Source organism: Acomys minous, assembly GCF_964271855.1.
Source record: "Acomys minous genome assembly, chromosome: 11".
Lineage (NCBI taxonomy): Eukaryota > Metazoa > Chordata > Mammalia > Rodentia > Muridae > Acomys > Acomys minous.
The window spans coordinates 46,969,918-46,984,497 of NC_140492.1; the positions used below are offsets into that span (position 1 = coordinate 46,969,918).

The 14,580-nt window shown below is 46.5% G+C and overlaps 1 protein-coding gene across 2 annotated transcripts; it reads left to right on the forward strand.

The window, feature by feature from the left end:
* Window positions 1-739: 739 nt before the first annotated feature.
* Window positions 740-13,625, forward strand: TAGLN3 (transgelin 3). 2 transcript variants are annotated; one of them, XM_084802256.1, is made up of 5 exons: window positions 740-989; window positions 1,317-1,498; window positions 2,531-2,705; window positions 11,856-11,958; window positions 13,163-13,625. In XM_084802256.1, the coding sequence occupies exons 2-5, from the start codon at window positions 1,319-1,321 to the stop codon at window positions 13,302-13,304; spliced, it is 600 nt and encodes a 199-aa protein (XP_084658382.1). In that variant the 5' UTR covers window positions 740-989; window positions 1,317-1,318; the 3' UTR covers window positions 13,305-13,625. The 2 variants fall into 2 exon arrangements, with proteins under 2 accessions (XP_084658382.1, XP_084658381.1); XM_084802255.1 differs by lacking the exon at window positions 740-989 and having other exon boundaries at window positions 1,094-1,498.
* Window positions 13,626-14,580: the final 955 nt, after the last annotated feature.

A 14,580-nucleotide genomic window follows, 5' to 3' on the forward strand; every position in this document is an offset into this window, starting at 1 on the left:
CATTTGACACAATTTAAACACTTGATAAATATCTGTTGAATGAAGGTACAAGCCAAAAAACCGAACATTTGGAATGGAAGTATCCAGGGACAAAACAGCTAACATGAGAAGCCATCTTTACCTCCCACCCTTGGGAATTAACTGCCAAGCGCTTTAGCTCCTAAGACATGTTCAGGCCAGCTTAAACCAAATGACTTTTCCTAATTTCTTGTTTGCCCGTGTCAGAGTGGAGAGACTGTTAAAACGCATGTCCCCGGCACTTCCGAACCTTTGCAATCTACACAAACTTTTAGGACATTGACAGACTTTTGTTGAATTACAAAATTTGTCCTGTATGTTTCTGTTTAAAAATAACGTTTAAAAGGTTTATCCCTTGAATAGAGACAAAGCAAGACGCGGAGGAGGTTTTCCACCGGTTAGAAGTTTCTGAATGAAACTGGGCTGACAGCTTAAGGAAATGATTGCACCTTCCAAGGCCCCCTCCCCCATCCCAACCCCCACTCTGTCCTGCCCATAGCAACTGTCACTTCCGTGTAAGGTTAAAGAGGTTTGGCTATTCCTGGCAGATGGACACTTAGCAGAATGGAGAGGCCCAAGTCCCCTCGAGCAGCTGTGTCGGGCCTTGGATACAATGCTGGTTCCCCAGTGGCGGAGAAAGGATTCTGCAGCAGGAAGAAAAAAAAAGAAAAAGAAAAAAAAAGCGCTCAGCGGGAGGCAGGCGGGCTTGCTTGACTAGGAGAGGGTTGGCTTTGGAGGGCTCTTAGCAACAGCCCTGGTTTGACCCTCCTCAACCGTGAGAAAATCAAATCAGAGCCTCTTGCTTCCAGTCTCCATGCACGGTCAACGGGCAGCCGACTGTCGAGACATCCTTTCTCCCTCCTGTTAATCACCAGCTCTGGGAATCTCACGCAAAGTGCTGCTGAGAAGGGGAGCACGCAAGCATCGCCCACTCCCACCCCCACCGGCTGTCTGGAGGTTCAGGCTCACTAGTGAGTCCGTGTACATCATCCGGTCTGCCTGACAGGCAAGACTGGGGGCGGGGGTTTCCAGCAGCCACCCCCCACCCCCTCCTCTGGGCCGGCTGGGGCTTTATTCTATAGTCCGTGGCGCGTGGCTGCGCTTTTCTTCCCTGTTTGTAGGTGAAACCCTATTGGCTTCATTGGCTCCTTGATTTAAACCACGCCCGGCTTTCGGCCCGCTTTGCTGCAGCTGGGCTCGGCCTCCCAGCCACATCCCAGCCGGGTTCTCAGGAAACCCGGGGGACTGCTGTGGCTGCTATTGTGTGGATGCCGCGCGTGTCCTCTCTTCTCTTCCAGGGATGGCTAACAGGGGCCCGAGCTATGGCTTAAGCCGAGAGGTGCAGGAGAAAATCGAGCAGAAGTATGACGCGGACCTGGAGAACAAGCTCGTGGACTGGATCATCCTGCAGTGTGCTGAAGATATAGAGCACCCGCCCCCGGGCAGGGCCCATTTTCAGAAATGGTTGATGGACGGGACGGTAAGGCAAGCAGGGATATTTGTTGCTGGGGCAGTGGACAGGGAAGCTCTCTTGGGGCCCTTTCTTTCCAAGGGAGCAATCCCTCCCCTCCCGGGGGATCCTCTGTTGCCAAGGTCTGGGTCTCACCGGGATGGGCATGCCTTTATTTCTCCAGAGCTGTAAGACTGAGGTCTCTCTGAAGAATTCCCTAGCTAGTTGAGAGATTCTCCTTCCTTTTGAGTATCAAGCTTCCTTCTGAGCTGTAAGCAAAATTGAAGCCGTTTTGATTCTTCCCTTTGAGAGTAGAGCTGAGCACTGCCATGTGATCACCTCAGCCTTCTTGGTGCATCAGCCTTTCTAGGGCTTTTCTTACCCCTGGGGAAACCAACTGGTTATAGAGTGAAACAAAGGAAAGGGGTCAGGCTAGCCAACTTGACATCCTCTTGGGAAGCCGAGCCCCTTGGAGATGTTCAGGGTCTCTTGAGCAGACGAGTTCCCATGAGCGGGGAGGGAATCCTTATTTACAAGCGCTGTTCGGCCCAGATGCTGTGTGTTTGGGTTCCAGGAGGACATCTCAGCTGAGTCAAGCAAGCCCATCTTTTCTGGCAGGCTATGATTTACTGTTACATAACTGCCATTCCACCCATGTGTTGGGGAGCCCAGGGGCTTGGCTTCCAAGAGTCTGTGGGAAGACCCGCTTCAGTTATTTTGCACACCATAAACTCCTAGGGTGACATAGTGAAGACAGCAGATCCCAGAGAGCAGATCAGAATCTTTCCCCCGTGAGCCTCCAAAGCATCCTCCATTAAGAATGTGAGATCACGTCCTCATCCCTCATCACCCAGCATCATTCACAAGGAGGGAATAGGGCTCTGGCTGCAAGACTGGGGTCAGCTACTGCCTGGGAATGAGCTCCCTGGGGTGGTCGTGTGTGTGTGTGTGTGTGTGTGTGTGTGTGTGTGTGTGTGTGTGTAAAGTTGCACCTTTCACTTCTGACTTTTGACATTTATTGCAAAGGGAAACACTGATCCTCTGTCCCCACACTCCCTTCAGGTCCTGTGCAAGCTGATAAACAGTTTATATCCACCAGGACAAGAACCCATCCCTAAGATCTCAGAGTCCAAGATGGCTTTTAAGCAGATGGAGCAGATCTCTCAGTTCCTGAAAGCAGCGGAGGTCTATGGTGTCAGGACCACTGACATTTTTCAAACAGTGGATCTATGGGAAGGTAAACAGCCCTTCTGTCTTTGGGTCTGTTTTCCCTATTTCCCCTCCTCTTTTCTCTATCATGTTTGTAAAAGCCCGTCACATAGAGCTTCCCTGTGCTGCTTGGGGAAGGTTGGGGGAGGGGAAATGAGTTCCCAGCTGCCATCCCAGGGACTATGTTGGCCTTCCTGTTTATGATGCTTTACAGATAGGAGTCCTGGCCTACCAAAGGCACTTGCTGGGAATATGGCAAGTACCTCCGCAAACTAGCCGCTAGGGTGTCAGCGAAAGCATCCACAGAGAAGGAGAGAGATGGTTACACAGAAATCCTTTCCTCTAGTGAGCCTTCCATAACAAATCACACTTAGTGGGGGAGAGGGGAGGCAGGAGGGAGTGAGCACTCTCCTGACTCACTAGCAGCAGCAGGGCTTACAGACAAAGCCATCTGGTGCTCCTCTGTCACTCAATCTGAGAAAGAAGTAACACTCCATCTTCCTGTTAAGCGACTGTCCAGAGCATGCTGAGTGTACCATCTAGGTGGGAACTCTGCTCAGGGAGACTACTAAATGATTTTCATGTTCACATTTGGGAACTTGGCTTGATGAGAAAAGTCTTACAATGCTCTGTAGAGTGAATCTCATCTCTGGCCCTCTATAGCAATCCACCACTATGGTAGAAAAGGGCATGGAAGGAAGAAGTTATTGCCTGAGACTTTGAGGGGCCAATGGTCATCAGGCTTCAAGTCCCTTTTAGTGAAAATACACACGTCAGCCTTACAGACACAGCTCAGCCTTCCTGAGGGACAGAGAGGCTGACTAACTGCTGATTGACTGGCATGCTCATTGTCACTGGCTGTCACAGTGCAACCTAAAGGATTCCTTGTGTGGTGACCCCAATGGCTCTGCTGACAGTGAGAGTGGAATAACGCTGCTTTGATCAAGAGGTGTGGGTATTCTAAGGGCAAAATAGGTTCCCAGCAGAAGACATTCTACCCAGCAAATTATTAAGAAGGGTGGGGGGGGGCACTTCCTTCACCCCCACAATTACCTTCATTCACAGTGAGCTCCCCTTTCATGTTTCTTCCACGGGTGTGTAGTTCTTGTATTTTGCTAGTACGTAGAACCTCAGTTATCTGAAAAGCTGGCTAGGCCGTTAGACCTCATGCACATCTGCTTCCATTCTCCGTGGGACATCTCCATCGAGGCTTGATTCCCAGGTCAAATTTATGGAGATTCCCCTCCCGTTAATAACAATTTCCTTTTTGCTGTTATTCTCCATCACTAGCTGCAACAGCACAGCGATAAGAGCTTTTCTGGCCAATGCCACACCGTTCTTCTAACTAAACTATGAAGGAAGTGCTCTCAACCTCCCCATGGTACAGATAATGCCACCTGCCTGCCCCTGGTTATGTTTGTGTCCTCCACAGACCTGAGACTCTACCCTAGGCTCTAAGGCCAAAACATACGATGTTACTCAACAGGCCACATCATTCTCTGGCTGGGGGGCCTTAGCTCCCTTCGTCTATACCATGAATGTGCTGCTGAGTCATAGCAGTGACTAGCTGTTGATGCTGGGGAGGCAGAGGAGGACCCATGAGGAGGAGGAATCAAAGCTCTGCGAAACCAATAAGTCGGGTGTCAGAGCAAATGAGATCAATCCTGGTGAGCACCCACGTGCAGGAAGTATGTAGGGGGGCAGAACACTGGAGGTATGTGGGAGGTGGGGTCTGAACAGAGCCTTCCCACCTATGTTACTGAAGAGCTAGTTTTACTTCCTTTCTGTCTTTGTCCAAACACCATGGAGAGGAGCTTTATACTCGGGATGGGGTAGTCAAAACAAGAGGAGGGAGAACAAGCGGAGATTCGGGCTGAACATATGTACAGCTTTACACACCCGGCACACTCTGTCTGTTAGATACTCCTGGAGAAAGAAGAAAGCTAGGAGGCATAAATGTTGCCAGGGGAACCTGAGATGTATCTTTGACTATGATGATGCTTCTAGATAAAAAGAACAAGACAGATCATACAAGCCGCCATGCTGGATACCCTGCCACATCCCTGCCCCTATGCAAAAAAAAAAAAAAAAAAAAAAAAAAAAAAAAAAAAAAAAAGGTGCTGTGATTGGCAGGCCACAGAAACATGGGGTGAGCTACACAAGAGGTAGAGATGTGCAAGAGAGAAAACAGGGAAGGAGATACGGAAGAGTTTCCAAATGGCTTCCTGGAAGCCCCGGGGACGGCTGAGATTGAAGAAGATGGATTTTTGTCTCCTGGACAGGAGGAGACTTGCTATTTTCCAGGGCCATTGTCTGAAGTGCAGGCAGGAGCTGCTCACTGCACTTTGGGGTGTAGGAGTAGAGAGCAGGTTGTTTTGAACAGAGAAGTGGGTGGGGTGGCGTTGGTGGCAGAGACCGTGGCGTGGACATGTGAGGCTTCTGGCCCTTGCTGCTGCAGCTATTTGTGATGCACGATGTGGGTGATGACTAAACTGTAATCAAAGAGCAGGGTCGGTGTGTGTTTATGCGACATGCCTGTGTGAGAATGTGCACTGTCACAGAGATAACAGGCATCAGGCAACCATCTGCATAGCCTGTCACAGTCGCTCTGACTGGGGTTGCAATTCTGCCCCCACCTTTCAGTTACTCCTGCTGATTCGGGATTCCCTGCGCCACAACTGTGGTGGCTGTGGCTGCTGTGGGTCTACCCCCTCCACTTCCTAGACACTTCCCTTCCTCCTCTGCAGGTGCTTTATGCTTGGCTGCTCTCAGTACCCCATTTCCTTTGCTTGGCATGTGCTTCCTAAGCACGACTCTGTTGGTCCACAGTAGTCCAGTGCCTTTCCAAGCTGCTTCTGTATTGCAGACCAGTAAAGCTGCAGGAGCCCAGGCTTGCCAAATGCCTTCTCGTTTAAATGTCAGTATCTCATGCAGGCATGGCCCCAGAAGCACCCATCACCCATGAACCACCCTCTGTAGATACATTGTTTGGAAGAGGCTTGGGATCGATAAAGATTCTTCCAAAAGAAACCTAGGTGACAGCTCGATCATGGAGATATTCAGATAATGCTACCAAAGCCTATTGGAGAAGGGCCAAAGTGAGCATCTTTATTGGTGATGGGGAAAGGTGAGGACCATTGAAAGGGATGGGAAGGAACTGGAGACGTTTTCTCTGTGAGGAGAAAAAGTAAATGATCTGGCAGGTTCCTTTTAGATTTGTCACAGAGGCCTGTATAGGACAGGGGTGGGGCTGTCTCAGCTCTGCCTCACAAGGAAGGATGCTACAGACAAGCCTGTAGGATCTTTGCTATGAATACTAAAGGGGTGATTGGAGAAAGGTAGCATCAATAAACCATATCTGTATGTGCATAGTAGGAAGAAATCATGCAAATGTGAGTGAGTATTCTGGTCTGAGGTCTGGTCAGAAAGACTTCAGTGAGACTATCTTGGGAGATGCCATGAAGCCCAGGCTCCCAAGTCAGAAACTAGACAAACTGGACCAAACCTATGTGCCACAACTCATCAGTTAAAAAATGTCTAAGCTTTGAATTTCTCCTGCACCAAATGGGGATAATAAAACCTATTTCATAGAATTGATCTGAGGAACAAAGGAGGTGATGTGTCAGATGTGCTCAGGTGGGTGACTGATAAATTGTAGTACAAGGAATGTCACTGGACAGCCCGTTCTAGGACTAATAAAAAGGGTGGAGACTGGAAAGACACAGATTCCTTTTTAAAAGATGGGCTTGATTAATAACCACACTTATGGGCTGATAGGGTTGCCTGGATGACCTTCACCTTCTCAGCCATTCATACTTTATCGACTTTTCCATTTAGTTGTCATTGAACTTGCCATCTTTTCCAATGATACATTGCACTGCCAGTTCCAGACCCAGTAAACCTTGGTAGAATGAAAATAGCATGGGTTTTAGAATAGATATGGCGACACCCTTCTTTCCAGTGCATCCCCGTTGTGTGACTCTGTTTATGGCTTTCAACTGCTGGGAGAGCCTTACTTCTCTTCTGTGTATTGGTCTGGCAACCTCAACCCCTAGAGGCATTGTATGGAAGAAACATGTTAAGTCTCTAGCACAATGTATGATTCCGAGTTGCCTAATCAATGTTGACTTTTCTTCTGCTTCTGTGAGCTCATCGACGATGACCTTTGGGGCCTCTTTGTATAACCACTTACTGTCAAATGTTAAGGATTCTAAAATGTCAGAGCAGACACTACTCAAAGAGCAATCAACCTGATTATTCTTCTCCACAATTGCACTGATGGAGGATAATGGATGCTTGGTTTTGTGTTGTCTGTTCCCGCCGCCTGATGATGGCTGTCTGGAGGTGTTGCTTACACGGAAGTGTAAAGCCTGGAAGTGTAGGGGACTGTCTCAGGAGGTGTCACTACATGTGCTTTGCCTCAACAGCAGATGCGGGAGACACATTTCACCTGGCCTGAGATGATTCGGGGGGTACTGCAAAGCACCTGCTAGTGACCCTGAGATACTACAAATGCCCGCTCTTCCACCTTCCTTGTCCATTGCAGCGTCCTCAGCTGAATTTACTTGGAAGGGCTGCTGGCAGTTGTATTTTTCTGAGCTTTTCTTTTCACGGTGGTCACCGAGCTCTAGCGTGCATCATAGCCACACCGTATGACTGAGAGACACATTTCTGACATGTTAAGTCTGCGACAAGGTCAAGGATTTGTATTTCTTACCAATTTTGTAGCTGCTGCTGCTTCCCCTGGCCTGAGAACCCCACCTAGAAAGCTGCTCCCTCACAGCTTCCCGTCCTTCTGGCTAGAATGCAAGCAACAACAACAACAACAACAACAAAAAGCCATAAAATCCAGAAAGAGTGCTCAGTCAACCTTCTGACAGTTCTCCCTGGACTGTAGCAATATTTTCTCAGGGAGATAGGAAATGACTTTTCTTTTACCATTGCTTTCTCTGTGGTGTATATATTAAAACAAAACAAAACAAAACAAAACAAAAAAAAAACAGCTGGTAAGAGTTACCAGACTGGATTGAGATCAATAGAAAATAGTATTTATGAAAGAAATAATTTAAGACTGGCTTTCAGTGTTAAAAGTACAAACAGAAGATAGTATCAAACATCACTTTTCCAGTTGAAGGACTTTTCCATTGCTTTTGTTCCCCCCTCCCTTTTCTTCTCATTTCCCCATACCATCAAGGCCATCTGGTTGGTATAGGTGTTATAGGTTTTATCATTTCTAAACCTTCACTGATGCAGTGTTAGCACCCAAGGCCTCCCGCTCTACAGTAGGGCTCACTCTTACTTTTGTACATCCTGTGAATTTGGACAAATGTGTATGATATAATGCAGCACTCATTCACTACCATAAAAATCCTCTGTGGCCCATCATTTTACCCTTTTGCATTATCTGTCCCAGTAATCACTGCTCTTCTTAGTGTCTCCTTGGTTTGGCTTTTTCTAGGGTGTCACTTAGCAGGACACAATGTGTGATCTGTTCAGATTCTGTTATCTCTCTTTTTTAAAAAATCAAGTCTGATACTAATTTCATGTGATGAAGAAATAGAAGAAAAGAAAAGGGCAGCCTGTTAGTACAAGCTTGGCTTCCTCACCTGTGGCACATTCCTTCTCATGTTCGGTGTCCTGCTCTTAGGTCATCACCAGAACTGTCTTCCTGATGGGATGCTTGCAAGTAGAAACTTGTCAACATCTGGACACTCTGTCTTCTAGGACTGTATGTCTTTATTTTCTTGGGTGCATAATATTGAGCAGAAGTATCTGCCAAAGGGTCCAGCATGGCTTTCAGGAAGCAACTCGATCCTAAGTTGGCAGACATCCAGCTTTGATCAAAGTGCTGCTAATGATTGGTCTTATTCCTTTGGTTTTGTGGAATATGTCTCTGAAGGAAGGAGCTAGTGCTTAACAAAATTTTATGTAATTTTTAGCGTGTGTCAGACATGATATTAAAAAAAAAATAGAACCAAAAGTTTAGAGTGAGGTTCACATATCCTTCTGACTGTGTACGAATTGTCTTGGGAGATTGCCGCAGAATGCGGATGTTTAAGGGGGCCTAGGTTACTCTGATGGTCAGGCTAGCTTGGGAGTCACCAGACAAAGCCTGTGTTTTTCAGACTGTGGATTATTTACTAAGATTGTTGTAATGTAGACTCCTGGTACTCTCCAAATCAATTTCTCATGGGAAAAACAAGCCCTCAATATTCAAAATTCATATGCTTCCTTTGGAGAAACCCCTCTCTCCCACTCTGTTCGCTGCCATAGATAAATAACAAAGCTTGGGAGGGTGCTCTGAAGCAAGCTGGATATGGCCATTTTTTTTTTTATTTTACTTTTTGCACTTGCATCATTTTGAATTAAGAAGCTTGGCTATGACTCAGCAGTTTATGACATAGTACTTTTGTTGTTTTATACCCAGCGCACTGCACAGATCTTCCTTGACCTCACTGTTCCTTAACACATTTATATATTTGACCCCTGTTGACAGGAATCAGATTCTATAAGTGGCCCCAATTCCTGACAGCTGCTCCTTCCATCTAACACAACTCACTTGGTCTCAGTTCCTACGCTGGAAAGAGGCCAGTTTGGACAAGAACTATCTTTCCCATCTCATCAGTCCAAGAATTCTGAAATTCTTCACAAAAGTCTCTACCAGAAACTATACCAGACACAATAAGAAAATGGGCTGTGAGCTGGCTAAAAGAGAAGACTTCTGGTCACTGAATTATTTATGATCTTGGTAATTAACCTGATTAGCATATAGGTTCCAAGTATTTTTTGAAGTTATTTCAGTGAATATATACCAAAATTATTTCGGACAAAAATACTCAAATAACTTATGACCATTTAGGGGATGGCGGCCTTAATCTTATGGTACCCAAGATCAATGCCCAGATTTAGATTATCTGTGTTACCAATGGCCTGACTCCTTTGGTTACCTCTGATCACTGGTTCCTGCCAAGGGACATGGTTCCCCACACATCTCAAAAAGAGGAAGAGATGGGGGACGGCAGTGAAGTGGAGTGACAGTCCAACAGGAGCTAGAGCTGGGCTCTGTTTTACCTGCTGGGTGATTTTGAGAGTGGTAACAGATCTCCCTGAGTTAGCCTTGCTGTTCCCCAAGATGGGAAGGAGTGATCCCCACTCTGTAAAGTTAAGATTGCACCTGGTAAGGCATGTAGCCCATAATTTACATTAAGTCTCTTGCTTTGCAAACTTTCTCTAGAAAATGAACATCTTAGTTTGTTCTTGTCAAATGATGCCTCGCTCCCTCAGATGTGTTGTCTTGCTCAGTCAACAGTCACTTCCTTGTCTGCTGGACTGAAAGGAGGGTGGCAGTGTTGATCCTGTGTTTCCAGGTTCCTGCATCTCTAACCTTTGCCTGTAGCTCAGTCCTTTCTGAGTTTCTGAGTGAGCACATTAGCCAGCTACTTGTAAAGAAAGCCCACATTACGGTGGAAGAAAGGTTGCAGTTTCACCTGTTGCTTCCGGGTAACGTTTATGGCTGACTTCGACACAGCCGCACATCCTGTACATACCAGATCTGCTCCTTCAACTGTCAGAACTGTATTCCTGTGCTCTGTGTAAGAACTGGGCTGATTGGCAGACTCTAGCTAAGACTTCCTGTACTTACTCATTTGGTTCTAGGTTCTCTTTAATAGCTGCCCATGTAAAAGCACACCCACCTGCTTCCCTTTGAATGTTACTACTACAAGTCTATTTTTTTTTTAAAGCAGCCTGTTCTATGGTGACAGTTGCAGAAAGGCATTTCATCTGTGGAAGAGAAAAGTTCTCCTAACAGTGATCCCTGCGTTTCTTCTCTCCAAATTCATAGTCTTTCTTATACCAGTCCCCTTCCGACCACAAAGGGGTCTCCATCCTCTGGTACCGCAGCTGTTCGCCAAGGCTGAGAGAGTCTCCCTGGCAACGTTTCTTCCATGTACCTATCAGCCATCCTCACTGGCCTCAAACTCAGGCCAGCACCAGGCTGGAGCGAGTGCTAGGGCGTGGATGGGGGAAGCCGTGTGAGGGAAAGAGAAAGGAGACTCTTTTCTGTCTTCTTGGAATACATGAATATCCTGAACAGGACTTCCTTGAAGACCATAATTGTTGATTTCATTACAGGTCATGCTCCGTTCTCTCACTCCGTGGGCCTTTCCCCCGGCAATTTTGCATTCCCTAATGGCTGAGCTGTAGGAAGCAGACCAATGAGAGCACAGATGGCGCACCGCGTCTGACAAGAGCCTTTGGACATCTGCTCTTACCTTTCTCAAGCTCTCACCGGCCCTGCCCCCTCTCTCCTTCGTGCTTTTCATTCCTGCTTTGTGCAAACCTTTGGTCTGCTTCTAAGTTGCAGCCCACGCACACAGGTAGCACCTTCTCTAGCTTGAGACTTGCCAATCATCTTAAACGAAGGAAAGGAGAGAGGGTGGAAGGAGCTGGGTGATTTGAAGGCTCAACTGCCTTCTCTATGGGGGGAATCTTGCAACCACGTCCCTACTCCTTATGCATGACTATGCCATTACTTCCGCCACCCCCCCCCAGGTTCTGCTCTCTCTCTCTCACATAGCCCAGTGATTTATCGTCTCCATTAGTGCCTTTCATGCATCACACAATACAGGGCTGTCACTTGTGACTGGAGTGCTTTCTGTGTTGATGTGCTTTTCCCATTTGCCCGTGGACCAGAGCGCAGAGTGAATACTCAATGTAATGAACATGAGTGATTTTTAGAGTCTGCTAAGCCAGATAGACTTAAAGTGAGGAGCCCCCCCGGGGTCTGGAGCAGAATTACTGCAAGCAACCAATTTCTCTGCAGTTTCCCTTTCTCTGTCCACTCATGAGGAAAGTGCTCTTCTGCAGGCCCATCACCCTGGGCCTCCTGAGCAGATCACATAGCTTGCTGAAGCCATGAAGGCCTGGCCCAAGGCCAGGGGTGGATCTGTATGTATGTGAGCTGCAAATGTTTGGACATACACTCGAATGAGAAGGGCCCTCTGGTGTAAATACAAGAGTTAACAGGGTTGGGAGTGGGTTTTACATGAGGGCCACTCAGGGAGTCTTATTGAATGTTTGCCCCTTGATTGTAGGCATGCGCAGGCTCCTATACAGCTCCTCCTCCCACAACTCATGGCCCTGACACACTTGGCTTTAATCTGTCCTTTGATTCCAGGGAAGGACATGGCAGCTGTGCAGAGGACTCTGATGGCTCTAGGCAGCGTTGCTGTTACCAAGGACGATGGCTGCTACCGGGGAGAGCCATCCTGGTTTCACAGGTAAGTCCTTCCCTGCCTCCCACAGATGGACAGAGGAAGGGCCAGATACCCTGGCTACCAGACACTGTCTCCAAAGAAGCAAACACTTCTGGTCCCACAACAGAGCCCACTGAGCAAGGAAGACTGATTCTAGCCAACATCCAACCGGAGCAGGGCTCTTGGTTTTCCTGTTAGTTCCCGGCATCCCCTCTCTCTTGTTCCTCTCCTTCTTTCATCTTTTTAATTCTCTTTTATGCATCTAATGAAGATTAAATGCATCCCTTCCTTGCTTCTCTAAAGTGTCCTGCTCTGGGTTATAAATTATATGATTATTTCAGTCTACTGAAAGGGCCTTTTGGAACCTTTTTCTTAAGTGATCTCTTGGCAGTGAGAGTAGAGACAGAGCCGTGCAGACCGAGGAGTTTGGTGGCAGATGAAAGGAAGGCTTGTAGCAGTAATTCACTTAATTCTTTTTCCTGATCCTTTTTTTTTCTCATCCTGGAGAAATATAGAAGGAACTAACTTATGTCATTTAGATGACCTTGACCTAAAATCCTCTCTGAAACTCGTTAGAGTCCTGGCCTTAGTCTTAGAATTATTAAGATGACCTATCACGATCTGTATGCTGCAAATCCAAATTTATTTACAATTCAGCTCTTTATCACAATTTGGTGTCCTCTGGACAGGAAATTGAAGTCGCTCTTTGGAAATCCCTAGATTGATTGGGCGGCAAAACAGAGATTAATCGTCAGCCCTGTGTGGGAATCAGGGAACGGGACTAATGGCGAGTGTTGTAGGAGGAGGCACCTGAAAGGGTGAGCAGGTAAAGGCTGAAGGGGAAGATGAAGAGAGAGAGAGAGAGGAGCTGAGAAGGAACTTTCCAGAAGGGCAGCCATAGATTCTCCTTCCTTCCTTCCTTCCTCCCTTCCTTCCTTCCTTCCTTCTTTCCTTCTTCCCTCTTTCTTTCTTACTTTCCTTTTTTTTCTTTTCTAGAAACTCTAAGAATCATCTTGGTTCCTAAGGGATAGGGAACTTGTGTGTACTTGTCAGCCACAACTCAGGATAACACAGAGCTCATAGTGGGTCGTAGCTCATGATAAAGTTGTAGGCCAGGGTGGAGGCTTCTGGTGTGTTTCATTGCCTCAGACAGAGCCTGTGTAACCGTAACATGAGAAGGATTTGAAACTGTCCCATGACATAATCCCATCTCACTCTTTCTGTCCAGGAAAGCCCAGCAGAATCGGAGAGGATTTTCAGAGGAGCAACTTCGCCAGGGACAGAATGTCATAGGCCTGCAGATGGGCAGTAACAAGGGTGCCTCCCAGGCGGGCATGACGGGGTATGGCATGCCCAGGCAGATCATGTAAGATGCCAGTCATTGCCCCCTGGTAGAGAGGACGAATGCTCCACACCACAGTCCGTGACAAAGAAATAGGTAGTCACCTCTCCACCTTCTCTTTCTCAAAGCCTTCTGTCCCCTGTTCTTGCAAGTGCTGCATTTCTGCCGAGAAGCCACGCTGCCCACTGCTGCCACCTTTTGTTCATTTAGAACTATGCAAAGACTCCGCTTCATCTCTCTGACCTCCTGTGCCCTAAGGTCTCTGTTTGTTTGGTTATTTATTTATTTATTTGCCAAAAAATTCTTTCCTTGACTTACAGAACAAACCTAATAAACAAATTAGTCTGTGTTCCAGAGTGTAACTTCATTCTCTGTCAGGGGCGTTGCAGATCAGAATGGTTCCTTCCTTTTCCATTCAAGGGGTAGTAGAGATGAAATTGGCATAAGCAGTATAAAATGGATTAACTATGAGGAAGCTTTTGCAAGGTTATTATGTTTTTCTTGGTGATTTCAACAGAAAATTTAGAAACAGCTTTTCCCACTATCAGTCTTAAACTTAGGAGTTCACAAACACTGCCTTTGACCTATGCATGTTCCTTTAAATTCCTACTGTGTACTTATAATGTTAGACCTTGTAAGCAAGATAAGCATCTGGGACTCTTGCATAGATACCAGGAAATAGCAAATGGATGCATGGATGGATGGATGGATGGATGGATGGATGGATGGTCTTCTCAAACAATAGTTTAAAAAACAAGCAGCTTTTTGCTTCTCTTGTATGAGTTTTTCTCATACAGGATGGATCTCTGACATATGCTAACATTTATACCACCTGCCCCCCACAAACACACATTGGCCAGGAATGATACAGTATGCGGTATTAATCTCTACCCATTGTTTGTTAGGCCCAAACCCCCAAAATTCTTGAAAATTGCTAAAGATTGACATCTGTCTAACATGAATGAATTCTCCAAGAGCCACCCCCCACCAAAATGGGGTGAAAATTAACAGAGAAAATGAGCTTCTAGACTGTCAGTTCACCCTATACTTTATAAAATGTAGTTAGTAAGATAAATACAGTATCTTTCACTATATAATTAACTAATAGCAGATTAAAAAATGAGACTGTATAATATTACCACTCTAAATATTTGGGTACTAGTTTTTCACACTGAGTTCTTTGCAGTTCTAGGTGATCCTAGAGGCTTCTGTGTAAACCTTCTTAACTACACAGGGAGCCCCTGTGGTAGGTTCATGGCTTTTATTGGGTTGTCTATGGTGTCATTTAAATGTGGCAAGTCCTT